Source organism: Canis lupus, chromosome 20 (genome assembly GCF_011100685.1).
Source record: "Canis lupus familiaris isolate Mischka breed German Shepherd chromosome 20, alternate assembly UU_Cfam_GSD_1.0, whole genome shotgun sequence".
Taxonomy (NCBI): domain Eukaryota; kingdom Metazoa; phylum Chordata; class Mammalia; order Carnivora; family Canidae; genus Canis; species Canis lupus.
In genome coordinates, this window is record NC_049241.1 from 40420001 (window position 1) to 40438892 (window position 18892).

The following is an 18892-nucleotide window of genomic DNA, read 5'->3' on the forward strand; positions in this document are numbered from 1 at the left end:
ACTTCTCTCTCTGCCTGTGTCTCTGCCTCTATCTCTGTGTCTCTCATGAATAAATAAATAAAATCTCTTTTAAAAATAATAAAATAAAATGTTCTTTGATATTTCATTGACTGTGAGTTCATTACACTCCACTGTGGAGTATGTTTCTATTTGTTAATGCTAAGGAGCAGATTTCTCTTGAAGTAAAAACAAGCAGGAAGCACAAAGGAGTAGCAGGCTGGGCACTGCCTCAACAATCTCAGCAGCATTATGCAGTCACAACTCCCTTTGTCACTAAGCAACAAGAAGTTGACCACTGAGAGTCTCTTACCTCAGACATAGCCTCAAAAAGACAAGAGGAAAGTTTGCCTTTTTACTTCCTGGAAAGATGCAAAGTGCGTTAGTAGGCTCCTGGGTAAGAGTGCACTTTACATTTAATCTTGGCTCCTGGCTCTGGGGTAGTACCTGAAATTTGAATGAATCATGAGAACAAATTTAGTAAAGATTTCATCCAGCATCCAGGCTGGTGGAGGACCCATGCCCCCTCTTCCATTCTAAGATCACCCCTGGAGCCTACTTAGTCTTTCTGATGCCATGTCTTTTTCCATGGGTCCTGGTCTCATGCTAACCAGCTGAACCTCCTAGTCTTCTAGCCACCCCATTTATTCCCAATTCTGCTTGGTCCCCCTAAACTTCTGAAGTTTGACTGCTCTCTATACTCAGAACATCTTGAGAGCAAAGACTGTTTTCCACCTCTATATCCCACGCCTAGTCCCTTGCTTGGAATGCAGTAAAGGCAGCCTAGTAAATAATATTGAACTAAATTGCATAGAGAGCACATTCAACAGATAGTAGAAAGATGGTCAGACAAGCTGGGCAACCCAAACCGTCAGTGGGATGAGAAGATAAAAGGCTTCTCAGTCATATATAGGAACCTGCTATGATGGCCAGAGGCTGAACTTGGGACAGCATCTTTCTTCACTGGGCTATAATCATGGAGGACCAGATACACCCTTCCTTTCCAGGGAACTCTCAGGACAAAGAGTTCAGCTCTAGGAGTTCCCTGGCTAGACATGGCTGTTGTCCACAAGGTATCCATCTAATGATATCCACACAGTACAGCTCCTTCTTAGAACCCTGATACATGCTCATTTCTGTCTTTTGCCAGTCCCTGTCTCTGAAATTCTCTCCAGAAGGTATACTGTTGGTAAAGTACTTCTTTTGAAAAGCTTATTTCTTGCTTAGGTGCTCCAGTTTCAGAGGGCATCCTTCTTGCCCCAGAATAGCAAAGTATGTGGCAAACAGGTGTTCATGACTTTGTCAATAGATGCCTAAAATGGATTCATTCAACCTCCAGGGAAGGATCCTATCACCAGCCAGTGTCCCTGTTATCAAAACTTCTCAGTGCTCTGAATAATCCCAGCTCAGAACCTGTCTGGTCCCCTCCCCTGCCAAAAAGTCTCCCTTTGGTCTTAGAAGAGAATCCGTATTCTTAAACTTGTGTGGGCCCTGCCCCTCCCTGATCTTAACTGACTAGTTTGCTCATAATCCTTTAGTCATAAGGATTTTAGTTCTTTTCTGTTCTTCCAACATATCTCTCTCTTTCTGGCCTTGGAACCTTTGCTCTTTCGGTTCCCATCACATAGAATGCTCTGCTATTCCTCACACAGCTGACTCTTCATGTTCAGGTCCCACCCTCATTGTCATGAGGGGCTATCCCTGTTCCCTGTCATTCTTGATCTAGTCATCAGGTTATTTCTTCCCTGACTCTATTTCCTGTGTCTGATTCCCTCACCAGAAAGTTCACAAGGGCCAGGATATTTCCGTCCTTTCACTGTTGTCTCCCCAGCTTATGTTAAGGCCTAATGAAAGAAAGAGGGGGGAAGGATGGAATAAAGGAAAGAAGAGAAAAGAAAAAACATATACCCTTTCTCTACACACACATAGCTCTCCCAGGTGGGCCAGCATAGCCAAGGCTAGCTGTTCTAATGATGGATGGGAGACAGGTATCCCTCTCCTCAGATTCTTTTTATTCTGTCAGTAGCTCCCAGGAGAGGCTTCTGGCCTGGGGACCCTATGGGTCTGAGACTCAGGGTCAGGGTTTGGGAGGGATTCATCCTCATGCCTGCCTTATTATAGCACAACACTGGCTTCTATGGGCACTACAGAGGTCAATTCAAGAGTGAAAGTGCTCAAGAATACCGCCTTGCAGCCAAGCCCCAGCCTCCAGCAGTGTTCCTGCAGCGATGTCAGGTACAAGGCAGCCCTGGGGGCAGCTGGGGTGGCTGGACCAGTTTCTGCTGCTTTTGGACCCCAAAAGCATCATCCCCAGAACTACCACTGCTGGACTGACAGCCAAAGCCAGCTTATCCTCAGGAAATGCATGTGGCCTGGCCGCTCTTCCCTGAAATGGCAGGTCTTCCCCCTACAGAAAGGGTGGAAAAGAGCTAGTACCAAGCTGAACAGTCTTTCTCAATGCTCCTTTTAGGTGAAAGGAGGGTCAGGGCCCAGTTTGGGTAGGTGGCCATGGGGAGAGAGCTTCCAGAACCCAGAAAGTAAGCCTTCAGTTTTGCCAACAATGGCTCTCAAGCTCAGATTCCTTGATGTCATGGAAACCTATGGTCTAATTCACAGTCAGCCTTGTAGTCCAAGGGGCTCAGGAGACCTTCACTGGTAAGGGAAGCAGAATATAAAGTGTCTAGGTACCCACCCACATGCATAGCCAAGGGGGACTGGAAAGGAGTGATGGCAGAAGTGGCTAGAAAAAGGCTTCCAGAGAACAGGAGAGAATGCAGGGCCCAGACCCTCTACTGCTTCTAGTGGAGACAAAGAGGGGGCACTGAGCAGCAGTTGAGGTTCTAACGGTAAAAAGCTTACTCAAAACAGGAGAACTCAGTAGAATGCACATGCAAAGGAGTGGATGTGAGGGCCTCAGGTAAAGGTGGTATCATAGGTTGGTAACAACCAAGCTGTCACTGAAGGGACAGGGGAAGGTATGGATCCTAGAACCCAAAAGGAGAGGGAGGTGTGGAGAGAACCACCCAGAGAAGAGTGGTGATTTTGGGTAGAGAGACACAGACAGCTGGGGGCTAGTCTGGGAAGGAGTTAAAAAAAAAAAAAAACATCTCTTTCCTTCCCTCCATCTCCTCCCAGAGTTTTCCAGTGGCCAGAGGGAAGGCAGCCTGGTGAAAAATGCACTCAGACCAGCCCCCTGGGCAACAGCAGGGTGGAGAACATGGAAGGGGACCTAGAGGAGTGTCTGGAACATGCTCTGCCCACTGCAGCTTCTTACTTCCCAGCCTCTACTTGCCCAGATCCTACTTGATCTGCCATCTGAATTCTCCCTGACTTATTTTCCCAGGTCAAGAACAGGCTCCTAGAGGCTACCATGCCTGAATTTCCTTAGAATTCTCAGTTGGAAGGGCTTCCTGACACTGCCTACAGATGAGCCAGGTCCAAATGCAACTCCAGACTGCTCTTCTGGGGCCACCTTCCCTTGAGAGTAATGGAACCTGGGTAGTGCAGAGACAGAGGCAGACGGGGCTTCCTGCTGGGTGTTTGTAGTAGCCCAGTGGCAGCTGTCATTCTAAAGACTGCAACATCCTCTCAATCTGTCCCCCAGGAACAGAAGTAGGGAACATGTTTTGGGACATGTTTTAATTGAAGACTTGCTACATAAAGCATTTACTAGCATTACTAGCAGCCCCAAAGAGCATAATCTATGTGTCTTAGGCTGATTGTATAAATGCCAAGTCTGGTGGCTCTATGCCTAAAGCTTTTTCAATTAGTGGGACTGCTTGGTGAAGGTGCACATTTTATTTTCCTATTAGCTGAGAGATACCAGGTTTCAGCCAGCTGCTTGCATCTATTATTGTTGAAAACCTTTTCAATACGTGATAACACTTCTCTTAGTTTGGGGCAAGTAGAAATTTTGCCTGTGTCATTAAGATGCAAAAAAAATTCTCTTTTCTTCTTTTTCTTTTTCTCTTCTAGGCCAGATTAATTTATTTCTAGCCTTCACATGCCTAACTCTTAGGACATGTAATTCTGGTCCTGTTTGTTCTTAAGGTCAGACAAGAGTCCCAGGGACTCATGGTTTGGAATGGGTCCTTCCTTGATGGTGCCATGATTGTTGTGTCCCTCCCTGCCCTACCCCTCCATACCTCAGTGTGTCACAGGGGTTCCTTACTCAGCACCCTACTGACTGTGAAATGCTCAGCCTTCACAGGGGCCCTTATAGCCTTCCCCCATGCAACTACTGCTGCCAACCCCCCAGAAATCTACCTTTCCTCCAAGGCCTCTTTAACTGGAACCCCAGCCCAAGCCCCACCTGCTCAGAGACCATGGGTTTTACCACCTCAATGGAAAAGAAGCCCTAGAAACCAAGATGCAGGTGAAATTCTCCCCAGGGAAAAGAATACTCAGAACTGCCTGGGTGGAAGGAAATGACTGCACTTCCCACCAGGCTCTCACTATTGTGGGAACAAAACTTGAGTCAGTATGAGTCAATACATTATTCTGCCACTGTAATAGTGAGTTTCTCTTTTCCGGGGATGGTGTCTAAAGGCATTCAGAAGGACCCAGAATCTGACATACAATCATAGGCCATCCTATCATACAGCCTCTAACAAACTAAGCTATCCTAAGCTCCTGGTAATAGAATTGTGTACCTTTATACCAACTAGGTTGGGAAAGCACCAAAATCCGCATGTGGCATATGACCAGGAGGACTTCAAGAAGTTTGTGTTGTGAGACCTAAAGTTCTTATGAGGTTGTCTAAAACAAACAAAACAAACAAACAAACAACACATCAGCAGGGCATATGGTAGTTCCATATATGTTAAGTGTATCTATGACCATATCAAGCACACTTTCCTTACTGAGGAGCAGAAAACCACTGTGAAAGTGTTGAAGGCACAAGCACAGAGTCAGTTTATATACCCAGGTCCCATTACTTATATATATATAAGTAATGGGAATATATATTATATATATATATATATTTATATATATAGTATATATTATATTCCCATTGCAAGGACAAGAGGCAAACAGGACTTCCTGCTGGTTGTTTGTAGTGGCCCAGTGGCAGCTGTCATTCTAAAGACTGGAACATCCTCTCAATCTGTCCCACAGGAACAGAAGTAGGGGAGATAATATATATATAGAGAGAGAGGGAGAGGGAGAGGGAGAGGGAGAGGGAGAGGGAGAGTGTTTTCGGAGTCAGAACTGCCTCCAACAATAGTGGCATCCACATTCTAAGGCTATGTACAATTCTTTAGCAAAAGATAGAGTTGGAGAAGAAATTTGGGAGTCAATTGGAAGTTGCTACAGACTCCTAGGATTATTGAAATTTTTATTGAAAGGACTATAAATTCATAACTTGTGAGAAATAATAGAGATCCCTTCTATACTTTTCCCTGTTTTCCCCAATAATAACATTTTGAAAAACTATAGAATAATATTGCAACCAGGACATTGACATTAATGCAATCCACTTATCTCAGATTTCTAGTTTTGCTTATACTCATTTGTGTGTGTATTAAGATCTATAAAATTTTATTACCTATGTAGGTTTGTGTATCCATCACCTCAGTTAAGATACTGGCCAACATAAAAAAAAAAAAAAAAAAAAAAAGATACTGGCCAACATCGCCAACTATCCCTGACAGTGCCTTTTTATGACCATACCCACCAGCTTCCTGCTACTTCACCCTTTCTCTGTCTCTAATCCTTGGCAACCACCAGCCTCTTCTCCCTTTCTAAACATTTTTTTTGAAGATTATATTCATTCACTCATGAGAGACACAGAAAGAGAGAGAGAGACAGGCAGATGGAGAAGCAGGCTCCACACAAGGAGCCCAACACGGAACTCGATCCCGGGACTCCAGGATCATGCCCTGGGCTGAAGGCAGGCGCCAAACTGCTGAGCCACCCAGGGATCGCCCCTTTTTAAAATTTTGTCATTTCAAAAATGTTATACAAATGGAATGATACAGTATACAATCTTTGGAAATTGGCTTTTCTTACTCAGCATAATTTCCTAGAGATTCATCCCAGTTGTTCATGGCTCATTCCTCTTCATTGCTAAGTAGTATTTTATGGCATGTATATACCAGTTTGTGTAACCACTCACCTATTAAAACATATCTGAGCTGATTCCAGTTTTTGGCTCTCACAAATAGAGCTGCTACAGGTTTTTGGGTGAACATATGTTTTCATTTCTTTGGCATAAATGCCCAGGAGTGCAACTGCTAGATCATATGGTAGTTGTATGTTTAGTTTTTAGAAGATACTGTCAAATGGTTTTCTAGAATGATTGTACCATTTTACATTCTCATCAGCAAAGTATGAGTGATCTGTTTTCTCTGCATTCTCCCAAAATTTGATGTTGTCTGTTTTTAGCCATTCTGATAAGTAGGTCATGATATCTCATTGTGATTTTAATTTGCATTTCCCTAATGTTTAATGATGGTGGCAAACATTTTTTTTCACGTGTTATTTGCCATATGTATATCCTCTTCAGTGTAATGGCTTCATGTTGTTTGCCCATTTTCTAATTAGATTGTTATTTTACTGATGACTTGTGAGACTTCTTTATATAGTCTAGAAATTATTCCTTTATTGGATATTTGGTTTGCAAACATTTTTTCCCGGTCTGCAGCTTGTCTTTTCATTTTCTTTACACAAACTTTCACAGAGGAGAACTTTAAAATTTTTTGATGAGGTCCAGTTTATCCATTTTTTCTTTTATTGCTCTTGTTTTTGGTGTCAAGTCAAAGAACTCTTTGCCTAGCTCTAAATACTGAAGATTTTTTTCCTATGTTTTTTTTTAAAAGGCCCCGGGTTTTTAATCCCTGTCGTGTCAGTTTGCTTTATGAGGAATGAAAGGTAAGGCTGGCTGGCTTCCCACCTTCATGGAGCTTTTATTCTATTTGGAAACCAACACCAGCTGTCTAAGGCAGGAGGTACTGATAGGGGAGCTTGTCAAAGACACATACCACAGAAGATTCTCATTCAGGAATCTGGGATGGAGCTAGCTTCAGCCTTTTATCTAGGAACCTGTTGTCAACCATTGCACATATCCTAACCCAGCCAAGACTGACCTCATCAGATCAGACACTTCATTCAGGTCTGCAGCAGGAGAAGCTGAATGGCTGGGGACAGGGAACTCTGGGGGCAGACACCAGGCACAAAGGCAAGGTGGATGGTCCTGGGAGAGATTCCTAAGATTCCTATTGAGGTCTAGGGGCCTGGGAGGTGGTCTTTCTCTGCCTGGGGATAGGGCATGGTTCTCTGGCTCCACCTGCGCCAAAGGAAATACTCTGGGGACTTTCTGAACCCTACTCATTAATTAAATAGCAAACACGTATTTTCTCAGGCACTGGGCTCAGTGTTGGAGTTACAAAGGTGAGCAAGACAGATAATAACCTTTGCCCACAAGGAGCTTATGTTCTAGTCAGGAGCCTTAGACACTAAGCAACATCATACTATGTAGTCACACAGTATGCCATGTGAAAAATGCAGCATTGGGATGATGGCACTGCTAGTGTCAGTGCTCGAAGAAGCCCTTTAAAGAGGGAAGTGAGGGGGAGTCCTACAGCCAGCTGCAGGACTGCAGAGTCCCAGACAGAAGGCAAAGGTGGTGCAAAGGCCCAAAGTGGGAATTGCTGGTGTGTTTGAGGAGCTGGATGCCAGGGTGGTTCCAGGTAATGGAGAGATCAATATTGCGTGCGTCTCATGGACCACTATGATGATTTTGGCTTTTATAAACATGAGGAACTATTGTGGATTCTCAGCAAACAAGGGAAGTGATCTGATCTGCGTATCAGAAGAATTATTCCTGCTAAGAGGACAATAAACCGGAGGGGAAAGTTTGGAAGCAGGGAACCAGGTAGGAAGCTCTTGCAATAATTCAAGCAAGAGAAGAAGGTGGCTCTTGGAACAGGGAAAGCAGTGGACATGTTGAGGAGTGGACCAATCCCAGGCACATATTGAAGGAGTAATCAACAGGATTTTTTTTGACACATTGGATATAGGGTATGAAAGAAAAGAATCAAGGGGACTCCAAGCTGTTTGGCAGGATCTATCTACCAGCATCTGACCTGGAGAAGGCTGTGAACAGGTAGGATTGGGGAATGATCCAGAGCTCAGTCAAGTGTTTGGAGATGCCTGTAAGACATTTACAAGGAGATATGTAGGCTGTTGGCTATTGAGTCTGGAGTTCAGGAGAGAGCTCAAGCTAGAAAGACAAACGGCAGTTTCCAGGTGGAACTTAGGGCCAAGAGTTTGGGTTGTTGATGAAGGACTAAATGTGGAGAGAAGGGCGGAGAGAACCAAAGCCTGGTGCTGGACAATCTAGAGTTAAAGGGCCTGACATGAAACTTGAACCACTGCCCTCTAGATGGACGGATATCTTAGAAGATGCCTCAATCCCTTCCTCAATCAGCAGCCCTAAGAGACTTCTGCTTTGGAGGCAAATGCCAGCATGAGACGTCCTAGGAGTGAGGCATTGCTTAATTTGTAACTGCTCTTTCAGGATTTTGGCAAGTTTAGCAGTTTAGGGGTAGTGGCTCCTCCTGGCACCTCCCCTCCATTATAGGTTCTGAGGCAAGATCTTTAAGGGCAGGTGAGCATCATTTTTCCCCATTCATCTTCTTTCTGTCTTTAAAGGAGCCAGTGCAGCGACACTTCTTCTCCAAGCATGACAACCGTACGTCTTTCGACAAAGTGAGTGCTGAAGAAAGGAGAGTGGGTAGGGCCCTAGCCTAGGTTGAAGCTGAGGTAGGGTGGAGGGGATAAGACACTGTGGGGAGGGAGGACTCCTGGCAACCTCTCTCATCTGGGAAACAGTCCATTCCCCAAACAGAGGTGGTACCTCTGCTTTGATTTCATTCACTAGCTTGCCTGACAATGCACAAATATCCTAGGGGTCACTGACTTTCTGGAGGCTTCATGCTGGAATATAAGGCATGGCTGGGGAGGCAGGCCCAAGAGGCTGGGGTACAGGCCAGGGGAGCCAAGCATAACCAACTAGGCTTGGGTTGGGGAGGGACCAAAGAGGTGGTTGGTACCAGGACTGTGGGCCAAGCGCCCATATTGTTGAGGAGGGCCCCTACTGTCTGCTGCAGGGAATCGGAAGGCGGAAGGACCTAGACCGCCTGTGGCAACGGCACACCTTCCTGCGCTGGGCACCCTGTGAGCTGGAGTTGAGCCAGCAGCGGCCTCTTGAATCCTCCTACCAGGCCAATTTCCAGTCAGGCCCAGGAGTCAGTGACTTCCCTCAGCGTCTTGTCCACTTTGTGCAGATACAGCCTCCCCGTACCAGCACCACCTACCAGCAGAACTTCTGCCAGCCATCCCGGGGTGGCTACTGTGGCAACAACATGGGGTCAGTCACCGACACACTGCCTGACCTCCCAGGGATCCCAAGACCCAAGCTGCTGCAGCATTACCTTCATGCTGGGGTCTCTGAATGTCTAAACTGGTCCAGAGCATTAAACAAAGACGAATGACACAGTGGTCTGTCTGTGCTTGCAGTCCAAGTGGTCTTAGAAGCTTCAGAGCAGTAAGGCCCATGGCACCTCTGTGCTGGGCAGGGGAGATGCTGCCGTGGGAACCCTGCCACTGAGCAAGAAGGGATAAAGCCTGCAGGAGGTTACGGGTTCAGGAGGGTTACCGTGGCTGCAGCAGATCAGTTCTGGGACCCAAAATCCATTTCTGCAGTAAACCCAGATGTTAGACCCTTGCACTCTTGTGGCTGCAGGGAAAGCAGAGTCAGTGGGCCCTACTAGCGAGCAGCAAAGACTGGAGGAGGAGGCTGGCAGCTTTGATTTCTCCAGGAAGCTATCATGCCTCTAGGGGTCTGGTGGGAGGCCATGCAGTTCTGTCTAATGCGGGACAGTGGGGGACTGCCCTGGCCACAGCCCCCACTAGACCACCCCTCCCTATGGAAGTAAGCAAAGACTTTGAGGAGATGCTGCATGACACAGATCTGGTATTCACTCATCCTGATCCCGTGGTGCTTTGTTGTAGTTTTCTGAGCTCTTCTCTGGCTGCCTTTGAGTGCCCTCTAACCCCCAAGACAGCAGAGGGCAGCAGTCATATCACCAAAAGAGAAGCTAAGGCTTAGGTGGGGGCTGAAACACCAGAACACTTTGGGGGCAGAAGCCAGATCCAAAAGGCTACTCTGGACCCTCATCCCTGGGAGAGTGTAGGCCCCTGAAGGAGAGCAAGCAGCTAGCTACAGGGGCAACACATGAGTCCACACTGAGGGCCATACACCACATTTTAGCAGCACTTTTACTTTCACATCTGAACTTCCTGGGTCCTCACAACAGCCCTGTGAGGTAGGTAGGGCAGGAAGGTTTCAGAGATCCCCATTTACAGATGAGGATGCTGAGGCACAGAGAGGTGAAATGACTTGCTCAAGATCACACAGTCAACAGTGTAATGGGCCCAAAGCCAATATTCCCCGGGTCCTCTGGAGGGTCTCTATATCCACCCTCTATTTCCTCTGTGTCCCGTGACCTCTCTGAACTTGCCTGGGGCCACAGAGGCCTTCAAGGCAGACTGACAGCTAGGATTTCTCAGGAAGAGCCATGGGGGTGAGCCTGGTCAACTCCAGGTAGGCACTAATCCTGTGGGGCATGAGGCCAGCTCTCCAATCCTCCCACTTTCCGGTTGGACAGAGGGCCCAGTAGTTCCAGAGCAAGTGTGGAGCTAGGCATGATCCATGAATGAATGGGGATAAAGGTGGGTATAAGCATATGTGTCCTGCACTAAAGACAAAGTCCTCTCACTCTTTGATACATTTGCCTCAAGTGCCTGCCCCTGTGCCTCCTCATCCCACAGAGCCACAGTGACCTTCTACAGCAGCAAAAGGAGCCACAGATATTTGCCTCTGGCACTGCGTTGCTCCAGTTGACACATCCCATCAGGCATTCACACCCCATCACGCAAACACAGAGCCTCCACAGCTTGGCTGGGACCCTGGGCCACACCCCCAATGACAAACAGCCGAGACCCAGCCTGCAGACTAGAACAGGAGCAGCGGGCTGTGGGCATGGTGGGTAGGGCCTCCCAGCGTCGCCGGGCAAGGCTGAAGCCCTCCACAGAGCCCAGAGGGCATGGCTGGTTTCCTGCAGGAAGGAGACAGAAGTTGTAAAAGGCACAGGCCGCAGGGGCTCCAACTCATGCTTGCTAAGCCCAAAGATGGCCGAGTAGGCATCACCCCAAGATGGGCTACCAGTGCCTTGCTACTTATTGCCCCCATTCATCATTTGTTCATTTCTTTAGATTTGTATTTGTCCATTCATTCAATGGTCACTTGTCCTGTTTCTGTTTCCTAGGCCCTTGCTGGTACAGAACCCATCAGTCAGGTGCTGAGGGATACCCCAAGAGTTAGGCTATGCAGACTATACCCGATCTGTGTAACGGATTGAAAAGGGAAGCTCACAAAGCCCTGATCCCTGGAGTGCCTGAAGAAGGGCAAGAGGTGATGACTCCTGCTTGGGGTTTTTCCTTCCTGTATTGGGCTCCCCAGAGATACTCACCAAGGCCTCCGATGGCCATGATGTGGCCCCCAAGGGAGCCAACCACAAAGTCGGCTCTCTTATCCCTCATGCGTAGGCTGCGGGGCAGCTTGGTCCAGGACCCTGCAACAAAGGGGAGGTCAGATCCAGCCCCACAACACACCCTGTGCCCCTCCATCCCATGGGAAGTGGGAGGACAGCCCAGGCTAGCCACTGCTCACCATGTTCCAGGTCGAACATCTCCACAGTGTTGACAAAGTGTGGGCGAGAGTAGAAATTGTGCGGCCCAGGCTGCTGCAGGCCACCCAGGCTAAAGACATTGCCTTCCGCCATGGCACAGCCAGCAAAGGCCCGGCGGCTGGGCAGGCTTGGGTGCCGGGTCCAGGTACATGCCTCCAGATCAAAGGCCTCAAAAGCAGTCACTGGGAGCTTTCCCTGGCGGCCCCCTGCCAATGGAATTGGGGAAGCAACCTGGGAAGGAGCCTGGGAAGCCTGGCAGGCTCCTCCTTCACCAGGTTGCTAAGCCTTCACCACCGCCCAGCCTAGCCACCCATACCCAGCTGTGTGCACCAGAGCATGGATCACCTACCTTGCCAATCCTTAGGCACTGGGGTTTGGTTTTCCAGCCCTAGGAGGGCCACTAAAGGTCAGAACCTCCAAGCAAGCCTGGCTCACTCAAAGTTTCTCTTGTCCTGCCGTCTCAGGCTAAACCTGATCCCAGCCAACCTATGGGGATAGGTGCTTCTGCACTTCGAGCCTCTTTCCCACATCCCCCAGACCCTTACCCAGGACATAGATCTTGTTCCCGTGCAGGAAAGTAGAAGCCCCGTAGCAGGGTGTGGGCATGGAGGGTAGCGAAAGCCAGCAGTCCCGTCGGGGCTCATACACCCGAACTTGGGCCTGGGGGGCCGTGTCTGGGCCCATTCCCCCCAGGGCATACACCATACCATCTGCATAGAAAAGAGTGATTCAGAGTGTACCTCAGCCTGCCAGGGCACCCTATCCTGAGAGCTGCCCTGGTCAGGCCTGGGGGTGGCTAGGGACCCACACGTTTGTAGTACCCCTCCCAAGCAGCAAAGAAACCCTCCTTCCTTCCTGGGGTGGAGGCTGGGAGAGCTAGGATTCCTGCTCTGGCCAGGGCCCCTAAAAGTGAAGAGCAGGAGGCAGATGATCTAATTATAATCCATCTCTGTCTCCCTGGAGATGCTATGGCAACCAAGTCTGGCATCTAAGCAGGACTGGTGGTCAGACCTGGAGGCCACAAGGTGGGGGCTCCCCTAGGGAAAGGAGGGTGGATGATGGATTAAGCCAGGGAGGGACATATGGGGATCTGTTAAGCATGGAATTCAGACAAGGGAGGGAGCTCTGGGGATCAGCTGGGGGCTAGGAGAGGGGCTGAGGATTGTAGGATGGAGGTGCTGGCTGCAAGCCTGCTGCCCAGAAGCCCTGCCAGCACCTCTGTATTCCATCCTTTCATTAGGGTAAGTTCTGGCCCTGTTACACCCTCCAGGTCAGCTGGGGGCATGTCTGGGGGCCTTGGGGAAATGGGTCAGTCAGCTGAAGGCTTCCATGGCAACTATCCCCAGGCCAGCTTGGCCTTCCCATCTCAGACTCCCTGGTAAATGTGTACATGGAAGGAAGAGGGGGGAGGGAGTCTAAGCACTTACTGGGCTCTGAGCCAAGGCCCTGCTCCCTTCTCCCTCCCCTAGACTATTTATAACCCTGAGAGTCATTGGGCTACCCCTCCTTATCTCTTAGAGAAGAGGAATGGGCAGGGAGGTGGTTAGGGCCTCCCATCATGCTGGAGGCCAGCCTGGGCTCTGCCTCCCACTTCACTGCAGGAAAGGGCAGTTAAGACTGCTGCTAGCTCAGCTCAGAGCTAGGTAGGAAGGGGTCTTTACAAGAGTCATAGCTGTGTCCAGGGCACTCAGACAAAATTTACAGCTCTTGTCCAATTTCTGAGGGTAAGGGACCACGTCAGAAAAGAATGGAGGGTGTTGGGCACCTGAGGGACTCCCTTAAGGCCACTCACCTCTCTCCACAGTTGCAACCCCCATGGCTGCCTGAGGGAGGGTGGCCCGACGCTCCCAGCGGCCCTCATCAGCCAGGAAGGCCTCCACGGCAGCTACAGGGCTCTGACCCTCATTCACACCGCCCACCACTAGCACCTGCTTGCCCAGCACCACAGCAGCCGCACCAGCCCGGGCAGTGGGCAGGGGTGCCAGTGCAAGCCATGTATGTGAGGCCATATCCAGTGTCTCGGCAGTGTCCAGGGGCAGGCCAGCCCGGCCACAGCCCCCCAGCACTAGCAGGTGCCCATCCTGGTATGCCACTGTACCATACACCCGGCAGGTGGGCATGGGTGGGAACACCTGCCAAGCAAAGGCCCGGCCACCTCCTGTAGCCATGCTGTTCACCTCCAGTGGCAGGCCATACTATCTGCTCAGGCTGCAGGCCTCACTGAGGAGCATGATGGGGCCTCATCTTGACTCTACCAGGGCTACAGGGAGTGTCTGAGCAGTTCAGGGACCTTGCCTTCACCTGGAGGAGAGAGGGAAAACAAAGGGTCAGGGCCCCTAACCAGTCCCTCGGGGTACAGGTGAGCAGTCTGTAGCTAAGGGCAGGACTGGCGCAAAATCAGTTGTGGGCAAGGCACAGGGAGGACCCACCGCTGCTGGCTAGCACACCACTGAGAGGCCTTCCTGGGTGGGAAAGAGAGTGGATTCCCAGATACTCCGGCAACTTCTCCCCTTCCTATGGGGCATGAGGGATTCTCCTCCCAAACCCTGCCCTCACCTAAGAACACCCAACATCCCTCCCCACTTCAAATCTAGGTCTTAGGTGGGTAGTAAGTTGACCAGGATAGGACACTCCACCCTGGCCCCCTTCTCTTCCTCTTGACAATCCTCATCTGGTGCTCTGCATGAATAGAGTCCTACTATACCCGCCTCTTACTGCCTTCCAGGGTGCCCTGGGCAGCCAGGGATCAGACTCCAGGGTATACTTACAACCCTTTTGGGGGCCAGTCCATAGAGATCATCCATTCCCAGCAGCAAAAGGCCAAGATCAGAGCGTTTGAGACTGGGAGGGGAGGAGTTGGACGCCAGGGTCCCACATTCCCTCTTCGGGTCTAAGGGGTTTGCCCTGCCAGGTTCCCAGAGGCCAGTCTCCTTGGTGTCCAGAAGTAGGGAGGGGGTGTTTTTTGGATCCCATGAGCATATGACTCTAGACTCCTATAGTCCAGGGCGTTTCCAGTAGGAATGAGCAGCTGGACTTCCAAGTACCCGCACAGCAGATCCCCAAGTTCCTCAGCCTCTCCTTTCCCGTGGGGGCCACGCTCCTGGGACCCTTGGCGTGATGGCCTCCTGGCCCCAAACTTCGAGCTCGCGGGAGGCGGGGGGCGGGTCCAGGCGAACGCACTTAGGGCTCTGCGCCCCGCGCCCCAAACTTCCCCTGAGCGCGGCTCCTGCGGGACTCACCGGCCGGGGCTCCGGCGCCGCCGGGGCGCGGGGTCCGCCGTTCCGGGTCCGTGCCGGCTCTGGCTGGGGCTGAGGCCAGGCTTCGGCGGGGCTCCGGCGGGGCTCCGGCTTGGTTCGGCGCGGGGCGGGGCTGGACCGGGTCCGCCCCTCGTCCCCCCCTCGACACGGGAAAATCTCCCCCTGCCTTAACCCTGCACCTGCCGTGGCCGGAACAGGGCGCGTCGACCCATAGTCACAGGCAAACCTGTAAACAGACAGACGGACATGTGGACGCTGGGCCTGCCCAGAATTTAGGGTCCGACCTTGGGCGAGGCGAGAAATGAGGCAGCAGTGAGCAACACAACACGTGTATGGTGGGGGAGCGCTCAGAGCGGGACCCAGCCTAGGAGCACCCGCGTGGGGGGGGCGGGTGAGGAGTAGGGGGTGGCGGCAGGGGGCGGGCCTGCAGAACCAGCTGGCTTGAGGGGCGGGCGCCCGCCCACCGGCAGCGAGTTTGTGGGAGCCCAAAGACTGGCTTTGCGGCGGCGCCCCCTGGAGGCCACTTGGGGCGTGGCTTGGGCCTCTGGTGGGGGCGACGGCTGGGTCGCACTTCCCCAGGAACGCAGCAAGGTGCAGAATAGGTCTTACCGTGGACATTGAGGCTAGCATGGGATGGAGGAGCGGACAGTGCCGGCCTCAGTGCTTGACAGGCCCTTCCACAGGCCTGGGTGGGGGAAGTTTGCAGGCAGGGTAGCTCTGAGCAAGGAATGAGCTTCAAGAGTCAGAGGCCAGGGGACCTCCCCAGACAAGTCACTCTGTAGGGCCTGAGGCCTGGGCTACTCCCGGACCCAAGACATTTTGTAATTGTTCATATCCAGGGTCCTAGGCCTGTCTATAGCCAACTCTGGGACCAGGCGAGAGCAAGTTGGTGTGACAGAGTATCTATTTCAAACCCAGACCCTGGCCCAGCCTATCTTCTGGGCATTCAGAGTATTGGCTAAGTCTGTGAGCTGCCGGACCATTTGTGCAGGTTAGTGGTCACCTAGAAGAAATCCTTGTGGTTGTCTGTGCTTGCCACTATCTTGTCCCTCTTTCATGGACAGTGTGTGTCTCATTTTCCTCAGAAGCACTTCTGGAGACAAAGATATCAGTACACACAGTTAATGTGGGAAGTGAAGCCAGGAAGCACCAGCAGAGGAGTGGCAAAAAGAGAAAGCAGCCAGTTAAGTTAAGGCTGTGTCATTAAGCAAGTTACCACTGTGGGCAACTGGGGCCAATCTTGCTGGGTTCCTTCCCAGAGCAAAGGTTGCTTGAAGAATTCATTCTCAAATCTCCAACAGTCATGGATTGAGAGCAGCTTGGGGGGCATTAACTCCTTGGTTTGCCTAATTTCTGAAGCCAATCCTGAGTGTGAGCAGAGCGTTCTTCATGATCAGAGAGTCTGAGCCCCTTTTGCAGGCTGGCAATTGGAATTGGAAGGCCTCCATGGAAATGGTAATCCAAGGCCAGTTATAGAACCTGGCTTCCATCTTCTCACTCCACTCTGCTCCTAACTTGCTCTTCACTTAGGCCACTGGTACCTTCCTTCACAGAGTGTTCACATTGCTCTGCAAAACCCCTCCCATTTCCCACTATTCCCTTTCCAGGCCCTTTCCTCTCTCTGGCAATTAAGCACTTAAAAGTCTTCCACTTTGATATACCTCCCAGTACCCCAAGTCCCTCCAGTCTCCCCTTACTCCCCTCCAGTCACCTTGATATCTGCTACTCTGTGTCCACTGCTTCTCCAAAATTGCTTTTGCCAATGTCACTATGGAACACCATATAGCTAATACTATGGGTCCTTACAGTCTTTGTCACAACTGAAATTTTGTTGACATCCTCAAAGTTTCATTTCTTGTGACCTTGGGACCTCTGCTCCAAATTGTCTTGCTTCTCAGAGTCTTTTGCAGGCAGTGCTTCCTCTTGTCCCAAGGAAGCAGCTCCTCAAGATCCAGCCCTGGCTTTTCTCCTAGCACACAGACTCCCTCCTGGGGTGATCCCTCCAAGGCCCACTGGCCTCACTCACAACTAGATCTCCACCAGATTTCTCTGGTCAGGTGGAAATGGGTCTAGGGCCCATTACTCAGGCCTGTAAAAGATGCCAAATGAAGAGCAAGGGCTGGATACTGAGATTACCCTGTAGTCTCTACCAACCTCATCTTTTCTGATCCCAGTTATGCCTACAGGGTCAGCATCCACCAAAATCCAGGTCAAGTCACACACTTTGCTTTGATGAATGCTCTCATAGTTCCATCTGGGACATACTGAGCACTAAGAAGCAGAAGAAGGCTCAGCTTCTCTCCAGGATGTTAGGATTCCATGACTCCTACTATCCCAGTTCTAATGTCTGCAAAGGATACAGCCTGGAGATGAACCTGCCCTACCTGGTACTCCATTTTGCACTGAACCCTGGGCTGGACATCGCCAGAGAGTGATTCGCTTTTCCAGGACACACCAAAAACTATGCCATCCCTGAAGGCTGGGCCCTACCTCCTCATGGGGCTGGCTTCTGTTTACACAGTCCTGGCACCACCTAAACATGGGAGACCAACACTGCTGGCTTTGGAGAAGCTGTGGAAGACAAGTGGGGCAGAAGAGGAGGCTAGATTGGTCCTGAGATTAGTAGCTAATCCTCAACCATGGATGGGACAGAGATAGGGTTCACCCATAGCTGGGGACTGGACATACTAAGGTGGGACTTCCTGATTGTACCAGGAGACCCTGGCCCTTAGGACTCCACACTTCCCTTCTTTCTAACAGAATGAGGGGCTAGAAGCACTGACCCCAGAGGAGCAGGAGAGTTTGCATTTATTGTTGGACACCTTGGCTATCTTTGAAGGCCCTGAGGATCTCAGTGCTGAGGCTCTGGGAAACTCAGAGTTACTAGATAAGGCTTAGGGTATGTTGGATATTTCTCTTTAGGGGTGCCCAGACCCTTATATATAGGCAGGAAAATGTAGAGCAAGCCTGAGGATCCTGGGGTCCTACAGGGAGGGAGAAAAGCTATTAACCAGTCCCTAAATGAAGCATCCACTCACCCTCTTGTGACTGCCCACAGGCTTCCACCTATCCCCAGCTACCAAATATGGCACCATTATACATATCAGGGTCCAAGTGTTGTGGCAATATTTCTGCCTCTTAGTTCAGGTTCTGACTCAAGTGTAAATGTCCCCACTATCTCATCCATGAAACTAGACCTTCCATGCTGGCTCCCAACCTGGACTTGCAGGGGGCCTAAGGGGGGCCTTTGGTCAGAGTCCAACCTCTTAGACTCCAAAGGTTAATTTCAACCTGTGTCATCTCACCTGGTGCTGTTTGGGCAGTGGCCCCTGTAACCACCACCTCTCTGCTGACCCCAGGGTCTAGCAAGACTGAGGTCCCAGTCTCCTAAGCAAAAGGATAAGGATTCTGGGCAGAGTTAAGACTGAAGGCAGACTTCCTGCCATTGACAGGGCTGAGGCTGGGCAAGGGTTCTCCCACCACGACCATGCACATGTTCCTAGGCAAGTACACTGGTATTCTAGGACTCTCAGATTGGACATGGCCAGCTTTGGGGTGGTGGCAGCATGTATGTGCATGCCAGTCTTTCACGCCACATGCCAGCCTTATTCTCAGGAAGAGGAGGGCCTGCTGCCCTTGGGGAGGTACCTCTGCAACACCCCCAGGCAGGCAAGAGGCATTCCTCTTTCCTTCTGGTCAAGAGCTTAGGACAGAGGCAGGCCTTGTCCATGGCTGTGGGAGGACCAGAGCCTGGAGGATGGCTTGGAGTTTGCAGGGAGTCCCTCCCACATGTCTCTGCACCACCAGGCCCGTCAGAGGGAATGAATGTCAGTTGGGCCCTGACATGTCAGGGAGGGCTCCTGTGCAGTCGTGCCTGGGACC

General features: G+C 50.6%; 2 protein-coding genes across 8 annotated transcripts; one reads left to right on the forward strand and one right to left on the reverse strand.

Moving 5' to 3' along the window:
• The first annotated feature begins 244 nt into the window (after positions 1–244).
• Positions 245–9496, forward strand: C20H3orf84 (chromosome 20 C3orf84 homolog). 5 transcript variants are annotated; one of them, XM_038566457.1, is made up of 4 exons: positions 245–394; positions 2119–2232; positions 8653–8709; positions 9087–9496. In XM_038566457.1, exons 1-4 carry the CDS (start codon positions 368–370, stop codon positions 9492–9494), a joined length of 606 nt encoding a protein of 201 aa, XP_038422385.1. In that variant the 5' UTR covers positions 245–367; the 3' UTR covers positions 9495–9496. The 5 variants fall into 5 exon arrangements, with proteins under 5 accessions (XP_038422385.1, XP_038422386.1, XP_038422387.1 ...); XM_038566458.1 differs by having other exon boundaries at positions 9090–9496; XM_038566459.1 differs by having other exon boundaries at positions 9111–9496.
• A 766-nt stretch (positions 9497–10262) lies between these two features.
• Positions 10263–15366, reverse strand: KLHDC8B (kelch domain containing 8B). Of its 3 annotated transcripts, none has more exons than XM_038566450.1 (6): positions 14993–15363; positions 13546–14054; positions 12299–12463; positions 11735–11959; positions 11535–11636; positions 10263–11120 (listed from the first exon to the last, which is right to left on the reverse strand). In XM_038566450.1, exons 2-6 carry the CDS (start codon positions 13919–13921, stop codon positions 10924–10926), a joined length of 1065 nt encoding a protein of 354 aa, XP_038422378.1. In that variant the 5' UTR covers positions 13922–14054; positions 14993–15363; the 3' UTR covers positions 10263–10923. The 3 variants fall into 3 exon arrangements, with proteins under 3 accessions (XP_038422378.1, XP_038422379.1, XP_038422380.1); XM_038566451.1 differs by lacking the exon at positions 14993–15363 and adding an exon at positions 14522–14921; XM_038566452.1 differs by lacking the exon at positions 12299–12463 and having other exon boundaries at positions 14993–15366.
• Between the last annotated feature and the right edge of the window lie 3526 nt (positions 15367–18892).